Source organism: Choristoneura fumiferana, chromosome 15 (genome assembly GCF_025370935.1).
Source record: "Choristoneura fumiferana chromosome 15, NRCan_CFum_1, whole genome shotgun sequence".
In the NCBI taxonomy this organism is placed as follows: Eukaryota; Metazoa; Arthropoda; class Insecta; order Lepidoptera; family Tortricidae; genus Choristoneura; species Choristoneura fumiferana.
The window spans coordinates 1,888,533-1,912,056 of record NC_133486.1 but is presented as its reverse complement, the minus strand read 5'-3'; the positions used below and the strand labels follow the sequence as shown (position 1 = coordinate 1,912,056).

Genomic DNA, 23,524 nt, shown 5'->3' with positions numbered 1-23,524 from the left:
TCTCGTCGCTGCTGTTCGACGCGGCGACTTGACGCTACTTTTTTAAGTCGCGGGAAATTCAAAATCACCTTCAAAATGGGGTCACGTGACCAGATTTATCGCTGCAAACGAGCGACTAGCAACTGCATGTGGGGGCACCCTAAATCTAATTCTATCAATCCAGTGCTTAGTTTTTCCCATCTCTATGAGGAACAGTAGGAGGAACTACTACGAAATTCATAAATCGAAGTACGTGTCGTTCCGTCCCTCTGACGTACTATTTAATACGAAAGTGAGAGGGATGGTACGATACGAACTTCGATTTCAGGGGCGTTTTTCCATAGAAGTTTTTTTTTCTATATAACTTCTTCTCGTATCTTTATTGTTTGTTTATTTCAAAACTGGGTAGATATTTAATTTTTACCAAAAAAAAATCTGCTTCCAATTATTTTGAAATATATGGTATATAAAAGTTTACATTTCTATCAAATTTGTTGTTGTTTAAAAAATATCTGTCGCCCAATTTAAAAAAAAGCTGCTGACAGTTGACATTTTGTTGATTTTGTAAACGTCACATCACCACATCACATCACTTGTCTATTGTTGTCTACCTTGAGTGAGACGAGTGCGTGCAACGTGCAATCTTGTTCCACGAGATTCCTCTTGTTTCTTACTCAAATAATATCAAAGTTTCTTCCACGATGTATGTATTCTAAACCCCGTCCCATATACTACACTTTCCGTTCTCTGCATCTTACCTGTGATACTAATATTGGTATTATTTCCAGGTCGAAAGTGACTTTCAAAATTACGCTCACTTCGGACCCAAAATTGCCTTTCAAAGTGTAAGTTATGCTCTGTATCTTATTAACCGCTTGTATTATTGCGAAGTAACTTCACAGTAGCTAGCCGCGTTTGTTTTAGTGTCGATTTGTTAACAGATGCTGACGCTGCTGTGAAGTCACTTCGCTAAGTCCACCGATGGACGCCGTCGCGCGGCAGTTCCTCGGTCTTTTCCAAGACTTCCTCCAACTCTGCCAGCTCGACGACTGGCCAGACAACGACACGCCCGAATCAGAAATAAGAAATGCTTTTCTCACATCACAACACATAGAAAAATCCCTTGACAAATTGCAAAGAAGGAGCACAATCAATGAATTCTTATCGATTTTAAATAACGCAAACGACACGTCTAATGTTTTGCTCAAACACTGCTTCACTGATCCACCTAAATATGTATTGAAAAAGATTATTAATTCGAAAACTAAAATTGTACAAATAGATGTGGGGTTCACGATATTTCTTGAAATATTTCCGGAAGACAGATTGGAGAAATGTCTTACAGAGTTAATGCTGGAAGCAGCATCCAAAGAGACCCTTCTTAGGACCTTGCCTGAAATACCGAGAGACAAAATATTACAGTTTAAAAGCAATATATTACTTAATGAGCTGAATAACTGTGAAGATCCAAAGGAAGCTGTAATTAATATGATAGATGGATGTACACAAGACATTGTAGATTTACTAGTTATAAGTTTACTAAACAAAGATTTTAAATACCTCATTGCGGTTAATAAACTAGCTAAGACTTTGATGTTAGTGATGTCTAAACGAAATCATACTTACCAAAAATTTTGGAAATATATGTTCAAAGTAGATGAACAATATTTGATTCAACTATGTTTGGATCATCGTGATTTATGTAAAATGATTTTTAGAGGTTTGCTTGATTGCGGGAAGTTGTTGAAGGAAAATATGTCTGCGGAGTTCTTTTATATAGATTTGACGTATTCTGAATTAGTTGGTATTGTACAGAGGATAAGTAAGGATGAATGTTTGAGGGCTGAGTTTGAAGATAATGTAAGGAGTAGTAATAATGAGTGTGAGTTTTGGGAAAATATTTTGACATCATGATGAGTTTTTTTTAATACATTTTTTTTTTTACTTCTTATCTATTGGTTAATTTGTCTGCCTTTTAATGTCCCCCTAACAACAAGAAATGGGTGAGATTGGTAAGTTCAAACTTTGTTTAAGCTGATTCTAAAAATTCATTCACCTATAAAAGGGTAGTTCTATGAGTTGCAATAAAATTACTATCGGTTTCCTGTCGCATATATTGAAGTTGAGAGACCGTAAGCATGACATTTTAATGAATAGTAACTATTGCATGCTCGCTCACCATGCCTCTATTTAATATAAGCTACATTACAAGTCATGATTGGTTATTTGGTCTTTTTTTTTTTTGTATTTTTTATTTCAACTCCAAATTTGTTACTTTTACGGGTATCCTGTGAAACCATATCGAAAATACAAACTGAGACATGGATGCACAGAAAAACCAGAAAAAGAGACCAGCTAGTGCTGCTGCATAAGTAGCGTAGTAGAAATAAGCAACCTGAGATATGTATGCATAGGAAAAATTCGTGTCTAAATTCCTGTCCAGCGGTGGTGTAGGGGTTATAGCACGCAGCACGGATTGCTGAGGACCTGGGTTCGATTCCCAGCGCTGGTCTCTTTTTCTGGTTTTTCTGTGCATCCATGTCTCAGTTTGTATTTTCGCTACATTACAAGTGCTACAATCTCACTAATATAATAAATGCGAAAGTTTGTTAGTTTGTTTGTTTCTTACTTCATCGCGTCCAAAACCATTGGTTTAATGGTTTGATGAAAATCGGTATACAGATGGTTTGAGTCCCGGACAAGGACATATGATAGTTTTTATCCCAGAAAATTGCATAATTCCCGCGAGATAGCGATAATCTAATTCTACGCAAACGGAGTCGCGGGTAACGGCTAGTTATACATAATTGTTAAGTTTCTCATACAAAAAAGTGACAATTAGTCAATCATGTAGAATTGTAACTTCTATTAAATAGGGGTAATATCATAAAGACATATCGTTCCTTCTATTCCACCTGTGACCTGACTCATTTCTTCAGTATAAGCGACAGGACTCTAATAGCGGTTGAAACGCTTGTAGAACCACCCCTTTAATCACAGATATAGATTACGCAAATGCATCTACTTCGCGTGTCCGAACCCCGACCAAACGTCAGGGTTGGCCCCATACAAAGACTCACCGCTCTGACTATTCATGACTAGTGACTGACTCGAGCCCCACGGCGCGGGCGGGCGGCCCATTTGAATCGATTTTGTGCGGACATCGGGGAATTCACATCGCTAATTCGCTCTTGAGACGTCACTGTAAATATTAAAAAGTGACACGGTTGGTTTTCATACAGATTGAGGTGTTTGCGTTATCTAGTGTAATCTATATCTGTGCCTTTAATACTTTCCTCAGGCTGAGCGTGCCAGAGGCGACCCCGTTCACGGCGGTGCTCAAGTTCGCGGCCGAGGAGTTCCGCGTGGAGCCCGCCACCAGCGCGATCATCACCGACGACGGCATTGGCATCAACCCGCAACAGACTGCTGGTAATTATCTGTTGCGTACTAAATCGACTATCAATAATCTAGCAACAGGGGCCAATACCAAATCAGAATTACTATTTTTTTTATCGAAAATACAAACTGAGACATGGATTGGATGCACAGAAAAACCAGAAAAAGAGACCAGCGCTGGGAATCGAACCCAGGTCCAAAGCATTCCGTGCTATAACCCCTACACCACCGCTGGACAGGAGTCTAGACACAAATTTATTCTATGCACACATATCTCAGGTTGCTTTTTCTATTACGCTACTTAAGCAGCAGCACTAGCGACATCTATATTTAGCTCTCATCGAGAGACGTCAACACTCTTTCGGAACTAACCGCTCACCCAGACAAGAGATGTCGCTACTTAGCAATCAAATTATGATTATGATATATTTTGGAGTCTTTTTGTATTTTTTATTTCAACTCCAAATTTTGTTAGTTTTATGGTTATCCAAAATGGATGGATGTAAATAATAGCTATTTATGCAACTCTATCGCAAAAGGGTTCTTAAAACACGAGTATGGTTTCATAAAACGAGGCATAGCCGAGTTCCATGAAAGGGTCACAAGAGTGTTTTAAGGCCTAATTATGTGTTTCGCGAACCATAGAGAAAGATCTGCATTAACCCCCTCCGGTGATGTAATGATGTATGAAATCTCATTACGATACATATTGCTGTATCTACTTAGCTTTCAGATTTCTGTATCTACTTTCTGTACCTAGTTAGCATAGGGCGGTTAGAACTGATGGGGACCCAATGGGGTCGTTTGAAAGGCATTCATGGGCTGAAGCAAAGATGAAGCGGCCTTACTGACGACCTTTACATAAATAAAATATCTTTTTTTTTTTTCAGGTAATGTTTTTCTGAAGCATGGCTCCGAGCTGCGCCTGATCCCCCGAGACCGCGTCGGGTACATACCCACATAGATGAACAACATTCCTTTTAATTTAAGCACATTTTTTATAAAGTTTATATCATATCACTCGTTTCCAAAATACTGGAACATGCCGCTGGACAAAGTTTTTTTTTTGTCTTTTTTGTTTTTTAAACGCGCCGTCGTTCGTTTGCATCGATACGAACGCGCGTCGACGGCACGGTTAAAAAATCGTGTAGGTGTAATGCAGTCCGTCTGCAACGGCCCTAGTGGCATTTTGGAAATGTTCGTTCCAAATCTAGTATTTTGGTAACGAACGCGTATATTTATTATTAGAGAGCGGATTTGAAGTAGCGATTACAAGTTTAATATGGATATGACTAGTGCGATTGGTTAGATAGATAGATAGATTTATTTATAAGATACCATATTTTTTATTGGTCTCACAGTTATCTTATTACAGCAATCTTATAGATAATTAAATTAGAATTTAATTAAAGAAAAATATTTCATTCTAAGGGGCTGTTTCACCATCCATTGATTAGCGTTAACCGACGGTTAAATGTGATGCCGTCTCCGTCTATTCGAACAAAACAAATAGAGACGGCATCACACCTAACCGCCAGTTAACACTAATCAATGGATGGTGAAACAGCCCCTTATTCTCCTTGTTTTGTAGATCTCAAACATAATCGATCCTATTTATTACGCACCTTTTTGATAAAAATAAATACTTGTACTAGTCTTATCCATATTAAACTTGTAATCGCTACTTCACATCCGCTCTCTATTTATTATTATTGCTTAATATTTAATTGATGTTTTACAATAAAACCTCTGAAAAACTTTGGCTTTTTTATTTAAATTCTCTCAAGCTTAAAACTAATGGAACGATTCTTATTATAACACACATTGCCACTTAAAGTAACTAACATTATTTTATTATGAATTATAAACATCGTCAGCTGACGCAAACTCATATATCGTCACTACTTTGAAAAAATCTTGTATCTAAAATCCAATATGTCAACAAAGTTGAACCTTGATGTAATGTCTATAAAGTTCACTCAGAAAAATTATCTATTTTGAGCTACGAGTTTTTTTTAAAGTAGTGACGATATTCGTAAATATCAATTGTTTAAAAGTGCCAAGTTGAAAATTATGACATTGACAGAAAACTGTCATGGCATTATAGTAAATAAATGGCATTCTGGCTTTTCGCTGAAAATATTTTTCTCAAATGATTTATTTCTTAACATAACATATGGACGAACGATTTTTTTTTCTGAAACTAAACTATTCACGATACATTTCAGTACTATCCTGAAGAACCCTCTTGAAATACTGAAATGCCTGAAAAAAAAAAAAACATTCGTCCGTATGAAAAGTTGGGAAAGTAATAATTTGAGAAAAATATTTCGGCGAAAAATTAGAGAACCGTTTAAATTAAAGTGCCAACTTCAAAATTATGACATTGACAGAAAACTGTCATGGCGTGTAAAATGAATTAATGCAAATTGCATGAAACTAGATCAAATTAAATACGTAAGTGCCTATAATGAAAATTACAACCGTTTGGGATTTAAAACGCAGGCTGCAGATTTGATTTCAACTAAACCCAGAGCTAAAATAGAGCCTTCGGTTTCGCCAAAATGGGTGACTCTTTACCGGCCCGGATAATACCGACATGGAAATACCGACCCTGTTTCCGTGTACACGCCCATAGAAACTGACATGAGCTTCTATGGGCGTGTACACGGAAAACAGGGTCGGTATTAACCGAGCCGGGAAAGAGTGCCACCCGGCAAAAAACCACGTAGTCGTAAAAGTCGTGAATAGGTTAGTTGATTGATACCATTAACCTACAACAAGAAATTTTGTTTTGTGGCAGACTAGTCGGCGCTAACATTGTGGGGTCCGTTTGTCAACTTTGACATTTGGGTCACGTTTGAATAGGTTATTATTAAGTGTGATTATTTTCTGTTTTAAAATATACAGCGCATTAGTATTAACAGTAATACTGTAAATTTTCATTGGTTTATACATAAATAAATAATTAAATAAGCCAATCGCAAGCAAGACCGAAACATTAAGTAGACCTCACGACACTAACGCCATCTAGCGATAATATCGGCCTGTCAAGAAACCCTAATTGATTGGTTTCAAATGCCGTTAAAACACGCATGTAACTTAACGTCCATACTAATTAACCACAAACTTTACTTTGCTCTAGAGATTTTCATAGCGGGAGCGCCAAAGTTCGCATACTGTAGGACCCAGGTGGTAGGACCTTGTGCAAGGCCCGCCCGGATTGCTACCACCATCTTGCTCGCTAATCCTGCCGTGAAGCAGCAGTACTTGCACTGTTGTGTTTCGGCGTGGAGAGTAAGACAGCCGGTGAAATTACTGGCACTTGAGGTATCCCATCTTAGGCCTCTAGGTTGGCAACGCATCTGCAGTACCCCAGGTGTTGCATATGTTTATGGGCGGTGGTGATCTCTTACCATCAGGAGACCCACTTTCTCGTTTGCCATCCAGTCGAATAATAAAAAAAAACTGTTCGCAAGTCATACCGTAATTTTTTGTCCGAATCATCGTTTGTCATAAAAAAATTCCACTGAAACCTTGCATTTTTCTGAATTTTTTTAATGGTCATCCTTTACAAAACTATAGGTTAGGTTTATTATAAAACACTTCTGATCTGGAACAATTATTCGATTCGGAGAAAAAAGAGTTATGACAAACGATAATTCTAACAAACATTACATTCGGACTTTCAATAAGTATGCGAGCCGATAATATGGGTCCATATGGGCCCTCATAGTAGCTAAGTAAAATGTGTGATTAATCATATCACTTAGAATTAGTCATTACTCTATAGTTATTCGAGTTTCATGAGAGGCTCTGCGGCTCGTAGGAACGCCTTTTCAAACTCCATCGTGGAGAACCTGTCCACAGAAGCCCTGTAAACGAAAGAAGTTTTATTTGTACAGTCAACTACAAAGATATCGATACGGCCAAAGGGTGGAAAAAATCTATGAGCCCTGGGCAGTTACCTCCTTTAGTTAGCTTATTATACTGAAAGGAAACATTCCTTTATTTTGAAACAAAACTGCATTCGAAAGATTTTCCAAACTTCGCTTGTTTAACCCGGGAATCGAATCAATCTTTAAAACCCGCTGCGGAATCCGTCTATACGGCCATTTGATTTTGCGGGCAATGCATGGTGCAATCTGTACCCTACATTTGATTATCAGTAAATTTTCCCAAAAAAATAGCTAGAGATTCCTTTATTATTTTTCTCGTATTTATTACGCCATTTGGTATACATATTTTTTTTACAGGGTGTCAAGGGCAGACCTCTTGAGGGGAGGTTTGACCTTAAAAGGAGGCCTAGTAAGTTATTCTTTTGAGTAAAACAATAAGACTTTTTAAAATTATTTAATTAAAAATTGAAGACAAAAAATAACAGGCCTAGTTTTGACAATTAAAAAAGTAAAAGTATTACAGAATCTCAGGTAGTAAGTTCAAGCGATTTATTGAGAGGTGGTTCTGATTATTCGGTCTCCCTGGCCTACACTTCCCTGGAGTCGGAGAGAAAAACCCGGAGCGAAGAGGCTGCCACAGCAGGGGGGCCTGGTCCAGCTGAGTGGTCGTCGGTGCCGAGGTCAAAAGGGGCCTTAGGGCGGCAGGACGAGCAGCCTGGACAAGTGTTCCACGCCGGAACGATCAGGGTCTTGGACGAGCCAGGAAGGATGTGCAGTACTCCGGAAGTTAGGGCCGTCAGGGCTTAGTGTCAGGTTAGGGCGTAAAGGAGCCGCCTGAGCCGTGAGAGCTGTAGCCGAACGGAGCTTTGAAAGTTGTAGCCGTGCAGAGCGGAGAAAGCTGTAGTCGTACGGAGCTTGTAAGCCGTACGAAGGTTGTAAGCCGTACGAAGGTTTGTGAGCCGTACAAAGGTTTGGAAGTTGAAGCCGTACGGAGGTGCCCTGTAAATTAGGTGGTGTCAGTTGTGGTCCAGTGCTAGATTGTTTGCCAGTCACTCCTCTGCAGCGATGCCCCAACTCTTAGGGTGTGCTGAATTGCAGTGAGTGGCAAGGACAATCATACGGAGTTACAGGCAGGCAAAGGAAAGTGATTCTAGTTTTATATAATACCTTACAAAAAAACAAAAGGTAAAAATAAATAGCTAAGTGACCGTTAAAATTTGAAATACAACAGTTCACTAAATAACCGTTAGAGGATTACATTTGAAATTAAACGTCACTTAGCTGAGTTTGAATTTATTTTAACACCGGTAAGCATCCGTTGCATAAAAGTAATAAGCATTAACATAGGTTCTGAGTTTATAACAACGGATGAGAGAAATTAACAAGTGTTAAAATATTAAGTATAAGAAATGTTTGAAATAAAAATTCCCTGGCCAGGGAAAGCCTTCAGTTCAATTACACAAAGTTAAATTATAAAGAAAATAATTCTAATAAAATACACAGAAAAACACAAGAGTTAAATATCGGAGAACTTACCAAGTCTGGGCGTATGGAGCTTTCGAGAGGTAGTATGAGCTGTTGAATGAGTGTTTTACAGCTGTGCTTCAGCTTTTAAGGGCGAGAATATTACAGTTAGAATTCCCCCGGTCACAGCTGATCGACAGCACCCCCCTTGGCCGACAAAAACGGTCAAGGGTGAGTTGATTATAGATATATTTAGTCGTACAAACTCGTGTAGTAAATGAGTGTAATAAAATGCCTACTTTTATAAAATAAATAAGTAAATAATAAATAAATATTAAATACATATTATTACGTAAATAAATGAATCAAGTGAAAACTACGGTGGCGACCTCTAGAGTTCGTCCGTCATTCTGCTCAGAGATCCCTTATTGAGGAAAGCGCCATCTAGCTGAGCTGAGCTAACTAAGATGTCAGCGATCGCCTATGTGCATCGTGACAAGGGCAAAACAAAAATACGGTATTTGACAACTCCTGATTTTGCCATATCTTAATATTATTATGAAAATATAGATATAAAGATAGTTTTTAGCGAAGAGAAAATTTAAATCGGTTGACAATTGGATTTATAGTGAATTTTTGAAAAATCTATATACCTGTCTCTTTCTCAAACGCTTTTCTCTATGCAGCAAGTATGGCGGTACTGGCGTGTGACGTCACATGCCAGCATGTCTTTCTCTGTTTAATCGTGAATTTCAAACCTTTATAACTTTGTTATTTGTAAAGGTAGCTTAAAAATTGTTTTTCTCTTCGATAACAGGCATTGTGTAGTTTTAATTTATAAAACACATACAATATAGTCAAATACCGTATTATGCATTTATTTTTCTTTAATGGCTTTCACTCTTGCCGTTTTAGCAAGACGCATTTTGCCAATGTCGACGCAGGGACATTACATGCATTTACTACTGCCCCAGAACTCGCTTGTCAGACTATATACAGCTTACAAACCGACAGGTACCATCAGCCAAATATGTAGTCTACCACCCTAAAGTTGATAATCGTTTGCATGTGATAAAACAATAATGCCAATAGACGTGTCTGTCAACTTGACAGTTCGACTTTAGCGACATATTCATTTGATAGAAACTTGTTTTAAAAATTGTTCACTTATTTGGCTGATGGTACTGTAGCGTCTAGGCCGTATACCGCTGGCAGGTGGTGAAACTGACCACCTGGCAGGCTAGATTGACTTTATTATGTATAATGTTAGTCTATATTAATAATTTCGTCAAGGGGTACGGTAGACTCGAACGAAATGCACATCAAATTGAAGAGCGTAAAAAATTAGTCAATCCGAGTCGACAACTTGTAGGCGGAAAATTCGGATTATCGAGTATTTTCAATATAAACTTGAATAAATTACTAAGTATATAATGGCGTTGCGAAGTAAACATGTCAATGTGGTGTTGGTGTCACGTTATCACGCGTCACGGGTGACACAGATTCGTATTTGGTTCTCCATTATGACCTCTTAGGTCTAATTTCTTTGGTTATGAGACAGAAAATCATAGTTATTTCGTTAAATAAGATTTAAGCGAAATATCTACTGGTGAAATACCGATACATAGGTTAGCTGTGAAAGTATTTGTAGTAATATTAAGGCTGGGAATATACGTCAGATTTTTAGATAAATACGATAGTCTTTAGAGCGACAGAATATTTTTTTTTACAATCTAATATCATTATGAGTCTACATTTTACCCGAGCGAAGCCGGGTTTTCACCTAGTATTTTTATATTGTATAATTCTAGAATTTGACTTTAAAAGACGATTGACAGCGGTATACAGAGCACAGATTGCTCCCGACCCGACAGCCTGAGCGGTTGGACCTATCTCTGTAAAAACATATTTATAACTACGATAAAATAAAAGCAAAGTACAGAAGAATTATATTTTTTATTTGAACTGAGTTTAAAGTCACGCGCGTAGATCCCCATTAACGAGCCCAGCACAAGCTGAGACTGGTACCCATTGCCAAACCTTTAGCAAACTACGGTATTTTTTCTTTTATTTATTTATTTTAAGTTTTTTGGCAATAAACATTTTTAATTTTTTTTTAATTTTTTTATTACCTAAGCTCTTACCAAGTTACAGTCCCCGCAGTACAGTAACTGGAGTCTCACCTGGCAGCGTCTACAATGGCCCTCCTCTCATCAGGGCGCAGGGCGATGACCTCCAGCACGGCGCGTGCGTACTCCTCCGCTTCGACGGCGAGGAACCCGCTGCGGGCCGGCTGCGACGTCGCCACGATGTCGGCCAGCGGGCCGCCCGACCGGTGAGCAATCGTGATCAGACCCGCCGCCATGCATTCCACCACGCCTGGGTAATAAAGGAAGAATGGTTGCCCATCATCATCAGACGGAAGACGCCACAATGAACGACAACCCGCCACTTGCATCCACCGGTTACCCGCTACTCTCACGATGTCGTCAGTCCACCTAATGGGAGGCCTGCCAACGCTTCGTCTTCCGGTTCGTGGTCGCCACTCGAGGACTTTAAAATACAGACACACGCTAACACACCCAGGCAAACAGACTACTATACTATAAAAACCCTGAAAATAAATAATTATCATGGGACACTTGACACCAATTGACCTAGTCCCAAACTAAGCAAAGCTTGTACCACAGTAGGTACAAGTTTCCCTGCAGTAATAGGACGGAGACGTCTAGACAGAGCAATCGTGCGGGGCGTGGGGGGTGAGACGCGGGTGGGAGGAGACCCAGCTGCATACTTTGTGTTCTTAGTGGCTTGGGACAAGTCTTCTAGGGCTATCGCGTTTTTTTACATTTCAATTTATAGTAAAATGTATTATGGTGCATACGACATGTACTGTGAGTGCGTGCAAATCTTCATCTCGCATAAATAAGGAACTAAGATTTCATCTATTTATTTGTTTTTTTTTATAATTAAATTGAATAACAGTTGTTTTAAGTCCATTAAGTCTAGAAACCGAAAGTATTTGTCGGTTACTAATTTATGAAAGTATATTTTGTGGAAAGAAATGTTTTTTATTTCATAAATAGTATATTTTGATACTTCTTACCCCTAGTAAGTATGCCACACATAAATATTTTATTTTATTTTGTTTTATTAATTTCGCAATACCATACCATATACCGAGGGTTCCGTGTACATTTATAGGTATGTAAACGGGAATCGTGTCTTGGAGATATTTCTCGATTTTTCCGAGTGATTTAATACATCCAGTGTATGCAGAGCCCTACTCTTAAGCAAAATGTACGCAGTGTGGGGTCAGATTAAATTGGTCATTAATATTTACAGACAGACATAAAAAAACAAGATTTTCAGAACTTTCTAGTTGGTTGTGTTATAATAGCTACCTTCATACCAAATTTCAAGTTTCTAGGACAACTGGAAGTGCCCTATAGGTTTCCAGTGCACTGCTATTTGTATGGAAACAATACAATACAATTACTCTTTATTGTACACCAGAAATAGTGAGCGATACAGAAAATAGGTACACAGAGAACACGTTGTTTAATGACTGTAACTTTTGATTGCGTTGACTTAGAAGTTTGATTTTTTCAGGGCTTCAAGGGACCACAGATTTGTGTCCCACTGCTGGGCACAGGCCTCCTCTCAGAACAAGAGGGCTTGGGCCATAGTTCCCACGCGGGCCCAGTGCGGATTGGGAACTTCACACGCACCATTGAATTGCTTCGCAGGTTTGTGCAGGTTTCCTCACGATGTTTTCCTTCACCGCAAAGCTCGTGGTAAATTTCAAATGTAATTCCGCACATGAATTTCGAAAAACTCAGAGGTGCGCGAGCCGGGGTTTGAACCCACGACCCTCTGCTTGAGAGGCGATAGGTCAAACCACTAGGCCACCACGGCTCAGATTTGTGTATTCGATATCAATTTCAGCTTGACACGTCCACGCGTTCCTGAGAAACAGGGTCTTGACAGACGGACGAACAACAAAGTGATCCTATAAGGGTTCCGTTTTTTCCTTACAAAGTCAAAGCCAAAGTCAAAATATCTTTATTCAATTTAGGCTATAACAAGCACTTTTGAATGTCAAAAAAAAATCTACCACCGGTTCGGAAAAACCTCTGTTGAGAAGAATCCGGCAAGAAACTCAACAAGGTATTTTTTTTGATGTACAGTCAATGGCAAAGATATCGACACGGCCAAAGTTACAAAAATATATATACACGACTTTATGCACTTAACATTAAGATCGTGTATACATATTTTTGCAACTTTGGCCGTGTCGATATCTTTGCCGTTGACTGTACGGAACCCTAAAAATCACATCACTCACTGATGCCGAAATGCTCGTTCCACATGGTATGTATGGCCATGCTGCTGGTCTGATAGAGCTGCAGCAGCCGGGCGTACGGCGCGTTCACTACGAACTGCACGCTGTCCTCGATGGAGAGGTGCTTGGCCAGGTCTTTGAGGTTCTGGACCCGTTCCTCGTCCTCGGCGTTGCGGCAGGCGCCCACGAGGACTAACTTTATCTGTGGAGATTGAAAAATTAAAATTAAAAAAAATGTTCGGGACAACAATAAAGAGCAAATTCCTATATAAAAAATGAGATATAATATTTATTTTGTTTTAATTTAATTATTTATTTTAAAGTGATTATATAAGAAATCATCATCATCATCATCCCAGCCTATATACGTCCCACTGCTGGGCACATATAAGAAAATACATTTATTAAATTTTTGAGGGTACATACATATTAAAGTACAATTCAATAGAATCTGTCAATTTTCTACATATTTAAGACACCTATCGTGGGCCACACTTGGTTATATATGTCCTGTTGTTGCAATTATCATCTAAAAGGAATCAAAAAGAATAATAGTCACATCACAAAGCCTTAGGCAGCCGGTGTTTATATTAGTAGGCTGGAAGTGTTTACAGGATTGTCGATTCTATTGAATTGGAGTTTACATTACCGCTGGTACCTCTTTTTAAGTAAAAATACCTGTGCTAAGAGACACCGTTCCTCTGTAAGCAGGTATAGATCTACTTTGTACAGTGGAAAATTTCATACAAAATAGTAATACATGCAGAAAAAAAAACATTTAATACACTGTTTGAGGAAATTTGAAATTTTTATCTTTTATCTTTTCATTGTGCTTGTAGTGTCTACTCTTGTTTCTGATATCCTGTTATACAACTAAAGTTCCTGTTTATATTTCAAGATTCAGTTAATATTTCAAACGTCTACCTGTTGCAGTTATTAATATCAAGCATAAAACGAAAAACAATCAGATTTATTGTATGGGAGCCCCCTTTAAATATTCTTTTCACACCTCTCCTTCAGAAAAGTAACTTTTCCTCCCTGACGAGAGGGAGCCAAGTGCAACTTTTCTGTTCAAGGCTTTTCTAAGTATTTTATTGCAAATGCATTTTTTGAAGTTGATAATTGTAAATCCACGCCATTTTTCTATTACTGGTTGTTCTGTAATATTAAGAATATTTTTTTCAAGTTTCTTAATGCTTTTGGTGTGAAAAGTTGTATGAGCCACTCGGAGCAAATTATTTTCAACTTGGCGTTAACACTTGAATCCCTCATTACGCTGAGGATTCTACTTTAGATCCTGAGCGTGTAGAATCCTTTGCTACATTCTGGATTCAATGTACGCCCTCGCCGTAAATACACCATTTTGCTCCTTGTGACATAAATAATATTTTTATTCTGTTTTTAGTATTTTTTGTTATAGCGGCCACAGTTATACATAATCTGTTAAAATTTCAACTGTCTAACTATTACGACCCAAGAGATAGAGCCCTGTGGCAGACGGACGGACAGACAAACAGCGGAGTCTCAGTAATAGGGTTCCGTTGGCACCCTTTGGGTACGGAACTCTAAAAATGACAAATATTTGTTTGGGACCGATATGGTCCCGCCTCAGCATAAAATACCGGCTCTTGGGGTGGAGCTCCGCTCAGCTGTTTCCACCAGAGATGTGCTGTGCGAGGCGAGGTAAGCGAAGCGTTTCTATTGGTAAACGAAAAACACATTCCTCGCACATCTCTGGTGGAAACGGTGCCTTAAAACTTATACTTATACTTACCATCATCCCAGCCTATATATGTACGTCCCACTGCTGGGCACAGGCCTCCTCTCAGAATGAGAGGGCTTGGGCCGTAGTTCCCACGCGGGCTCAGTGCGGATTGGGAACTTCGCACGCACCATTGAAACGCTTCGCAGGTTTGTGCAGGTTTCCTCACGATGTTTTCCTTCATCGCAAAGCTCGTGGTAAATTTCAAATGTGATTCCGCACATGAATTTCGAAAAACTCAGAGGTGCGAGCCAGGGTTTGAACCCACGATCCTCTGCTTTAGAAGCGATAGGTCAAATCAAATTACTGGGCCACCACGGCTTCTAGTAATTACCTTGTTCCAAAGTATTTCGTTCTTGACGAGCAGGTTTCTCAGCTCGTACATGGCTTGCAGCATGAGCGGGTGGTCCTTCTCCGGACGGAACTGCGCCACCGACAGGATCCGGATCGGATCCGTGTCCTTCACCAGGGAACGGAGCTGCTTCAGGTCTGTTACCTGCGAAACGTTTTTTTACAAGTTGCTTTCCAAGGTACTTTGATACTACTTATTTTATTATAATGTATAACTGCATAAATCACATGAAATGAGGGCTATCGCGTATGAATTCGCCGCTAGAGGCGCTAGTGTAGCGTGAGGTCTCCGAAATGTCAAATCTTAAATCTCACAGATTTTTGGGTGAGCTACGCGGGTTTATTTATAATTAGAATAATTTTGTGAATATTTCGCATTACCTGAAGTTAATTATGGAGATTATGCGTTACGGGGCAGTTTCGTCTTTCGGAAACTTTTGTCCTCTCTTTTTTTCCGAACAAAACGGGACTACGCAACACTGTGGTTGCTCGTCATTTTTTATGGTTTATGGTACGGTTTTAAGGTGTATTAAATATGATTTTAATCTAAACTTTGTTTTCACGCCCGTAATAACAGACTTTGAAAGCCACACTTAAAACCTCACGCAACAGTGGCGCCATCTAGAAAGATAAAAAACGATAGCCCTCATTACTTTGCTCACCCGCGACCTTATGCAAGAAGTGTGTTCATTGATTAACGTTGGTATCATTGGTATCATTGGATTCGTCATAAATTTCAGAGTGACATAGGCTATATAATATTTCAATATGGCGTCTGCGAAAAAAAAATGGCGGCGAAATGAAAAAAAAAATTAGTATTGTAACAATATGGGCTAATTTTTAGTCCATTCTAAATATACATGGGATACGTTTAGGGGCTGTTTCACCATCCATTGATTAACGTTAACCGACGGTTAAATGTGATGCCGTCACCGTCTATTCGAACAAAACAAATAGAGACGGCATCACACCTAACCGCCAGTTAACACTAATCAATTGATGTTGGAACAGCCCCTAAATTTAAAAAATCTGAACCCGGCTGCCTAATGATTTACGCGCCTGGATCTAACGATTTATGTGTGCGAAGGCGCGGGTAAACACTAGTTGTACCATAAAAAAAGCCAACTGCCTTAAAAACTAAAAGGAAGAAAATAAGTCTAGTGAGTGCTCTAGAACTCTAAGGGGCTGTTTCACCATCCATTGATTAGTGTTAACTGGCGGTTAGGTGTGATGCCGTCTCTATTTGTTTTGTTCGAATAGACGGAGACGGCATCACATTTAACCGTCGGTTAACGCTAATCAATGGATGGTGAAACAACCCCTAAGTAGCTAATTTAAAGTTTAACAGTTGGGACCCATTACTAAGATTTTTTGAGCTGGTCACGATTTAAATGGGTTCTTCGCACACGTAATTCAGTTAGATCGAACAGCTGAACTGAAATTTCGGTATTTTTGAAAATTCCCGTGGGAGTTCCCGAAAATTAAGTAGTGGTTTTCATTCATGTTACATTAAAAACAATCATGTCAAATTTTTATGACTCCAAGCCAGCGGTTGTTGTTTCGACATTTTATCCCTATCCCGTGGGAATATCGGAATAAAAAGTAGCCTATATTTTATTCCAGATGTCCAGTACATAGCAAATTTCATCCAAATCCGTTTAAGCCGTTTAAGCGTGAAGGAGTAACAAACATACTCACTCACTCACTCACTCACAAACTTTCGCATTTATAATGTTAGTACGATTGTAAATGGCAGCATCATGACATGGTACTCGATGGTACTCACATCACAAGGCGGGTACACCCTGTGCGTCTTGAACGGTATTCTCCACAGCTCGTTGATGTGGTCCTCGGTCCATGTTCCGTTCACCATGACGACGTCGGCGCAGCGGCCCACCACCCCGTACAGCTGATGAGTTAAACTTACATTGAAATAGGTACAAGTGCAAAGATATTGACACGGCCAAAGCTACAAAAATATGTATACCTACACGACTTTATGCACTTAACATTAAGGTCGTATATACATTTTTTATTTTTTTTTTTATTCGACTGGATGGCAAACGAGCAAGTGGGTCTCCTGATGGTAAGAGATCACCACCGCCCATTGCCAACCTAGAGTCCTAAGATGGGATACCTCAAGTGCCAGTAATTTCACCGGCTGGCTTACTCTCCACGCCGAAACACAGCAGTGCAAGCACTGCTGCTTCACGGCAGGATTAGCGAGCAAGATGGTGGTAGCAACCCGGGCGGACCTTGCACAAGGTCCTACCACCTGCAACTTTGGCCGTGTCGATATTTCTGCACTTGACTGTACCTGATAAACCATCATCATCATGCCAGCCGAAAGACGTCCACTGCTGGACATAGGCCTCCCCCAAACAAACCATAAGCGAAAATAACTCAACAATAAAAGATAAAAAAAACCCGACGAACATAGCTTTGCGAGAGATAGAAAATCAATCGTTATTTATTTGTATATCTCATTCTAACCTAAATAGTTCACTTCACTCCCTATTATTTTGTCACAAATAGAGAGACCCCCTCTCCCTAAACGTATAACGTAATTAATTAATCAATGCCCCCAAACACTCACCCAACCAAACACCTTATAGTAAAGCAGCTTGCACCACGTGAGCACTGGGTTGCGGGCGACCAGACCGCTGTTGTTGTGGGCGACGATGCGCTGCTTGACGCGGCGCATCATGGCGGCCGTCACCACCGGGTAATGCGTGTACGTGCCAACGGGGCACTGAGCCAGGTACCGGAATATGGGGTACGTAAACGCGTGCCCAGTTGTGTCTATGAACACATCTACAAACAAACAAAAATATTGTGTTACATTTAAATTTGTATGTACATATTAAAAGCGTTTATATCCTCCTAACTCCTCGCGTACTTTATAAAGAACTAATTAACACTGAGAATAACGGCCGAATGTACTTTATAAAGTACAAATTGTTCATTGAATAAAGAATTCTAAGAATTTTGAAATAATATCCAAAATAAGAAAGCAAGTCAACCACGTCTAGGTCTAAACGCTAAGTTTGTTAAAAATGTCAGAACTCAGGAGCATCAGGAGGAGATTGAGCTGGCAACGTCGCATTTTTGTTTTTGTTAGTTTTTCTCGATTATTCCATAAAAATTGAATGAAAATTTTAAATGTGGTCTGATAGAACTGTTCGTATATATACGTTAATGTGTCTACTCCAATAATTATGCGTGATAGACTTTTGTTTTCTTTAAAAACCGTTAATAAACATTTATTCGTTTTTAAAGAATATAAAAGTCTATTACGAACAATTATTGGAGTAGACACATTAACTTATATATTAAGAACAGTTCTATCAGACCACATTTTTAATTTTCATTATTTTTTTATGGAATAATCGAGAAAACTAACAACAATGCAACGTTGCCAGCTCAGCAAGTATAAACGCTCTTAAAAATAGAACACGACCGAGACACGGGTCGAGTGGCGACAACGAATCGACTGACGACATCGTGAGAGTTGCGGGTAGCCGGTGAATGCAAGTGGCGAGTTGTCGTTCATTGTGGCGTTCTAAGGGGGAGGCCTTTGTTCAGCAGTGGACGTCTTCTGGCTGATCTTAAACTAAATCTTAAACTAAAAAGTAGAAATAAAGAAACACTTATTTTAACGTTTTCTAAAATTCCACTCCTGAAGGGGTTCATTCACAAACAACATATGGGATAGGGATCCTTATTGTCCATAACATTGTTTGTACAAATTCTGACTAGCCATCCGTCATCCTATCTAATTAATACTCGTAGAAGTCAAAGTCAAAGTCAAAATATCTTTATTCAATTTAGGCTATAACAAGCACTTATGAATGTCAAAAAAAAATCTACCACCGGTACGGAAAAACCTCTGTTGAGAAGAATCCGGCAAGAAACTCAACGAGGTATAAGTAGGTAAAATATCCATTGCAGAATTTGAAAACTACTTGCTTAACATACTTATCAACATTACATGACAAGTTAAATAAAAGCTTGTACCTGGATTGAACTTCATGAAGGCTTCCATGCCCAGCACCATGGAGCCGAGGCTCTGAAGCAGCAACGTGAAGTACGGGTAGGAGCTGGCCTCGATGGTCTTTTTGGAGACCAGCCTCACAAAGTTGACTTTGTTCACATCCACGGTCACGTTGAAGTGGTTGTGCACTTTGTCTATTATCGCTTGGGGCTCCGCTGTGTCTACGGTGTAGATATATATGTTGGTGTCAGGATATCTGAGGAAAACGTTGAGCTTGTTTATTTTAATAAACCATTTATGTAAGTCAAAAGTTTATTCAATTTAGATATAATTTAATTTTTGTTAATGTCTTGAATAAAGGTTTAATTTCTTTTTTCTTTCTTTGAGAAAACTTCTGTTGAGAAGAAACCAGCCAAACTCAACAAGGTACATATTTTTTTATATAAATATTAATACAGTCAAAACCATATATTGTTATAAATCATTTATAAGGGACAACCATATTTGGTTGTAAACACTGTTGCCTAGTATCCATATCCATCCATAGTACAAGTTTTGCTTAGTTTGGAACCAGTTCAATTGGTGTCAGGTGTCCCATGATATTTCTTTTTTTTGGTCATTACATGTAATACGTTTTTATAACTGATATCACTTTAAACGGTTTTGATATTGAAAGTCACTGTAGTGTACTATAAAAAGATTAGCCTGACATTGTTATCCTGGTTTTGTCGGGTACGTATGACATTTGACAATGTGAGCTTTCCAATTACCTTTACTATTTTTGTATAATATTGTTACATATAAGTCACCTTTCTAATAAAGCCTTCACTGCCACCCATAGCACCCGTTCGCCTCCCCCACCAGAGTTACAGTAAGGGTGGAAGAACGCCACATTGGGTCCATCACGGAGACGCCTCTGCTTCTTGCGCTCGTATATCCGCATGTACCATGATGCGAAGATGAAGGCAAATGGCACAATCACGAAGGCACCAAACAGGAGCAGGGTCAAGAAGAAAAGGGGCAGAATGACTAGAAGACTGAAAAAAAAGGAATGGTAAAAAAAAAACGTAAACTTAACCCAAGATACTAGATTATATAGGTAAAAAACTTAAGTAGAGGACCTGTTTGATGTAGTAGTAATGAGTCAGTATAAACAAATTGATTTTCTAAATTAGAAAAGTGACTTAAGCTCCATATTAATTCTGTGCACTATTAGTCTACTATATAAGTACAACAGAGGTAGATAACGCTCATTTTCGAGGCTTAAAGACTCGAGCCCTTAAGACTCCAGAGTCTTAAAGACTGAACTATATTCGACAATTAAATTGGCTTATTTTATGCGTATGGATGCAAGAAACCATCTTTGCGGCCTTTGAGTCTTTAAGCCTCAAGAGTCTTTAGGGTTCGAGTCTTTAAGCCTCGAAATGAGCGTTTTCCACAACAATAAACAGAGGTAATGCCTAACGTATTGCCGAGCATCAGAAACGTTAAACGTTAGGCAATATGGCTTAAGGTCCTTTACTTAAGTTTTTCACCTATACTAACACTAAGTAATATAAACCATAGTCTATTATGAGTTGAACTTAGGGTTTCTGCTCGAGCTTTCTCGAACTGGAGAAAACTCGAGAAATTAGCCTCGAGAATTCTCGAAACTCAAGAAAAAAAAGACTGAGAAACCAGAAACCCTAGTTGAACTTGAATACTGAGGGTACTGAACAAATTGAAAAGCAAGAAAAATTAAGTTTGCTTTTTAAGAATGAGAATAATTAAATAATTCATTTGTAAAAATTTAACAAAAGAAAAATACATTGAAACTTAAGCAATGGGACAATGTTACATAATCTTATATTGTAAAAGGAAAGAAAGACAAGAAAAATTGTGCAGAAAGAAGAAATAGGGCCATACTCTGTGTATTGCCATGGTAACATGCAGCTCTTGGTTTTAAGTTTTTTTCTTTTCATAGTATTTTTATGCAAAATTGTGGCTGGATGTTTGTTCTCAATCATGTCTAAGCTGCTGAACCAGTTTAGATGTAATTCGGTATACAGATGGATTGAGTCTCATAGAAAGACATAGGATAGTTTTTATCCCAGAAAAAAGCAGTTCCTGCGGGATAGCGATAAACGAATACTATGTGGACGAAATCGCGGGCAACCGCTAGTATTCCATAAGACATGAATCATCAATCAAGACTAGTAGGGCATAAACAGACCTCCCTTCACCAAAAAGGTCTAATCCAACAAAAAATATGAATGAGAAAACGGCCTTATTTTTCTCTTGGATATGGGGCATCTCATGATGAGAGATTGCGCCCTAGTTCAAGTGTTTATGCCGAAAAAATAAAACCTATTAAAGTAAATAACAAACACCGTTCATTATTATTTTCTGTGAGAGTTAATGTTCATTGAGTTGTATAATATTAAAAATAATAATAATAAAGGGCAGCAATCACGTGAGACTATTTCTTTACGAAAACCGATGTAATTCACAAATAACGTTAGTGTTTGTTTGCATAAATTATGACTAATGGCATGTTATTTACTTACATAAAAGCCTCAAACAGCATTGTAGATGAGTATATGTTATGCACAAATATGACCAATATTTTTATTCATTTGTTACTAAAATGTTTCGTTTGCGACGGCAGTAAAAACAGCATCAAATAGCCAACCAAATTTCGACAAATTTCGCGTTTTCATTCTGCTGGCTGTCATTTACGAACGACTTCCACTTCCTGTCATCTGTCATCCGTCAAAATGACATCAAAAGCCGTTGCAGATATTGCATAAAACGTTGGACTTGCGTAAACTAACAATAAATAACCACTCACTCACTCAAGCACACAATAAAATCGTTTCTGATTTTATTGAATACTCGTGCTTCATTTTATTTTAATATGAAAGAATTGTAACGACTACTAACGCCATCTATTGAGCAACAATAGAAACTCCGACCATGTTCTACATCGCGCTATCGAAGTTACTCAACTCGGACGCATATATACAACTTCCGCCGCTCTTCCTTCGGACTTCGGTCCAAAGTCAAAGTCAAAATATCTTTATTCAATTTAGGCTATAACAAGCACTTATGAATGTCAAAAAAAATCTACCACCCACCGGTTCGGAAAAACCTCTGTTGAGAAGAATCCGGCAAGAAACTCAACGAGGTATATTTTTTTAAACAGATTTAAACTATTATTAAATGCTATCTATAAATCACAAGTATTTAACACAACTTTATTTTTAACACAGTAGGTTCGCTATTTGAAGGGATCGCTAATGCGGATCGGAATTATTTCCAAATATTGTCCATGATATAATCATTAACTTTATAATACGCCTTACGTAGATATTAATGTCTTCTTGACAATAGATCTGTATCCCTAGTGTAAGTTTTCAGTTACAAAATACGTCTCGATCGCGTTCGCGTTAAAATCTCAATTTATATGGAAACACGAACAGCGCCTCTAGCGGAACTTTTGTTGATCGTTTGTTGGTATGCAAATGTAGTTTGGGTGACAATAGAAGCACAGTCAACAAAAAGTACAGACAGCAAAAAAAAGATTGTATTAAAAATGTTTTTTTTTTTTTACAAAAACTTATTTTAATATTTAACTGAGGGGCTAATTATAAACAAAAGCCACATTTTGATTTTCTATATTACATTTTATTTGGTTAATCACACAATGAACATCAACATAATTATAAAATCATTAAGGGCCTAATTCATTAATCTTCGATAAATTTTATGTGACACATAATATATCTTAAAAATTGTTTTTCTGTTCGATTAGATGCATTGTCAAGTTTTAATTTATAAAGTAAATAAAAAATAGTCAAATGCCGTCTCTGCTTATTCAAACAAAACAGACAGAATCACAAATATCTGTCCCTTAAAATGTTGTTAACAAGTGGTGTAAAACAGGCCCTAAGTATAGACAAAATCTATTCTTATATCTCTTAACGAATAGGTCTATTTTAAAACTACTGCAGATGACAAAATTGATAATATCTACATCTTTTGAAAACAAACGTTATCGTTACCGATTAAAAACTTAAGTAAATGACCTACTGTACGTACGTAGGATAAACTACTAACTACTTGAAAAACTAGAGTTTACTCGCGGCTTCGCACGCGTAAACTATTCGATCTGGTACAATTGAATTTCCGGGACTTTACAAAATTCCCCTGGGAATCCCCAAAATTTATATCGTGAATTCGTGATCTTCATTGTCCAAAATTACAAGACCAAACCCAGCGGTTGTTATTTAGAGATTTTATACCTATCCCGTGGGAATATCGGAATACAAAGTAGCCCATGTGTTATTTCA

General features: G+C 38.3%; 2 protein-coding genes across 4 annotated transcripts; one reads left to right on the top strand and one right to left on the bottom strand.

Moving 5' to 3' along the window:
• The first annotated feature begins 545 nt into the window (after window positions 1-545).
• Ufm1 (Ubiquitin-fold modifier 1) lies at window positions 546-5,136 on the top strand. Of its 2 annotated transcripts, XM_074098256.1 has the most exons (4): window positions 566-682; window positions 768-824; window positions 3,281-3,411; window positions 4,269-5,136. In XM_074098256.1, coding segments are annotated over exons 1-4 (264 nt in total). In that variant the 5' UTR covers window positions 566-680; the 3' UTR covers window positions 4,343-5,136. The 2 variants fall into 2 exon arrangements, with proteins under 2 accessions (XP_073954356.1, XP_073954357.1); XM_074098255.1 differs by lacking the exons at window positions 3,281-3,411; window positions 4,269-5,136 and adding an exon at window positions 921-2,166 and having other exon boundaries at window positions 546-682.
• Window positions 5,137-6,902: 1,766 nt separating this feature from the next.
• Window positions 6,903-21,930, bottom strand: Alg11 (ALG11 alpha-1,2-mannosyltransferase). 2 transcript variants are annotated; one of them, XM_074098251.1, is made up of 9 exons: window positions 21,740-21,930; window positions 20,003-20,230; window positions 19,217-19,449; window positions 17,796-18,013; window positions 16,986-17,108; window positions 15,183-15,344; window positions 13,090-13,288; window positions 10,925-11,120; window positions 6,903-7,253 (listed from the first exon to the last, which is right to left on the bottom strand). In XM_074098251.1, the coding sequence occupies exons 1-9, from the start codon at window positions 21,757-21,759 to the stop codon at window positions 7,172-7,174; spliced, it is 1,461 nt and encodes a 486-aa protein (XP_073954352.1). In that variant the 5' UTR covers window positions 21,760-21,930; the 3' UTR covers window positions 6,903-7,171. The 2 variants fall into 2 exon arrangements, with proteins under 2 accessions (XP_073954352.1, XP_073954354.1); XM_074098253.1 differs by lacking the exon at window positions 10,925-11,120.
• Window positions 21,931-23,524: the final 1,594 nt, after the last annotated feature.

Coding starts and splice junctions, on each gene's coding strand:
- Alg11 (XM_074098251.1), bottom strand. CDS start 21,759: ATGCTGTTTGAGGCTTTTAT. Junction 17,109..17,795: donor ACTATAAGGTGTTTGGTTGG/GTGAGTGTTTGG, acceptor TTAACTCATCAG/CTGTACGGGGTGGTGGGCCG. Junction 7,254..10,924: donor GCCATTGTAGACGCTGCCAG/GTGAGACTCCAG, acceptor TTTCGTTTACAG/GGCTTCTGTGGACAGGTTCT.
- Ufm1 (XM_074098255.1), top strand. CDS start 961: ATGGACGCCGTCGCGCGGCAGTTCCTCGGTCTTTTCCAAGACTTCCTC.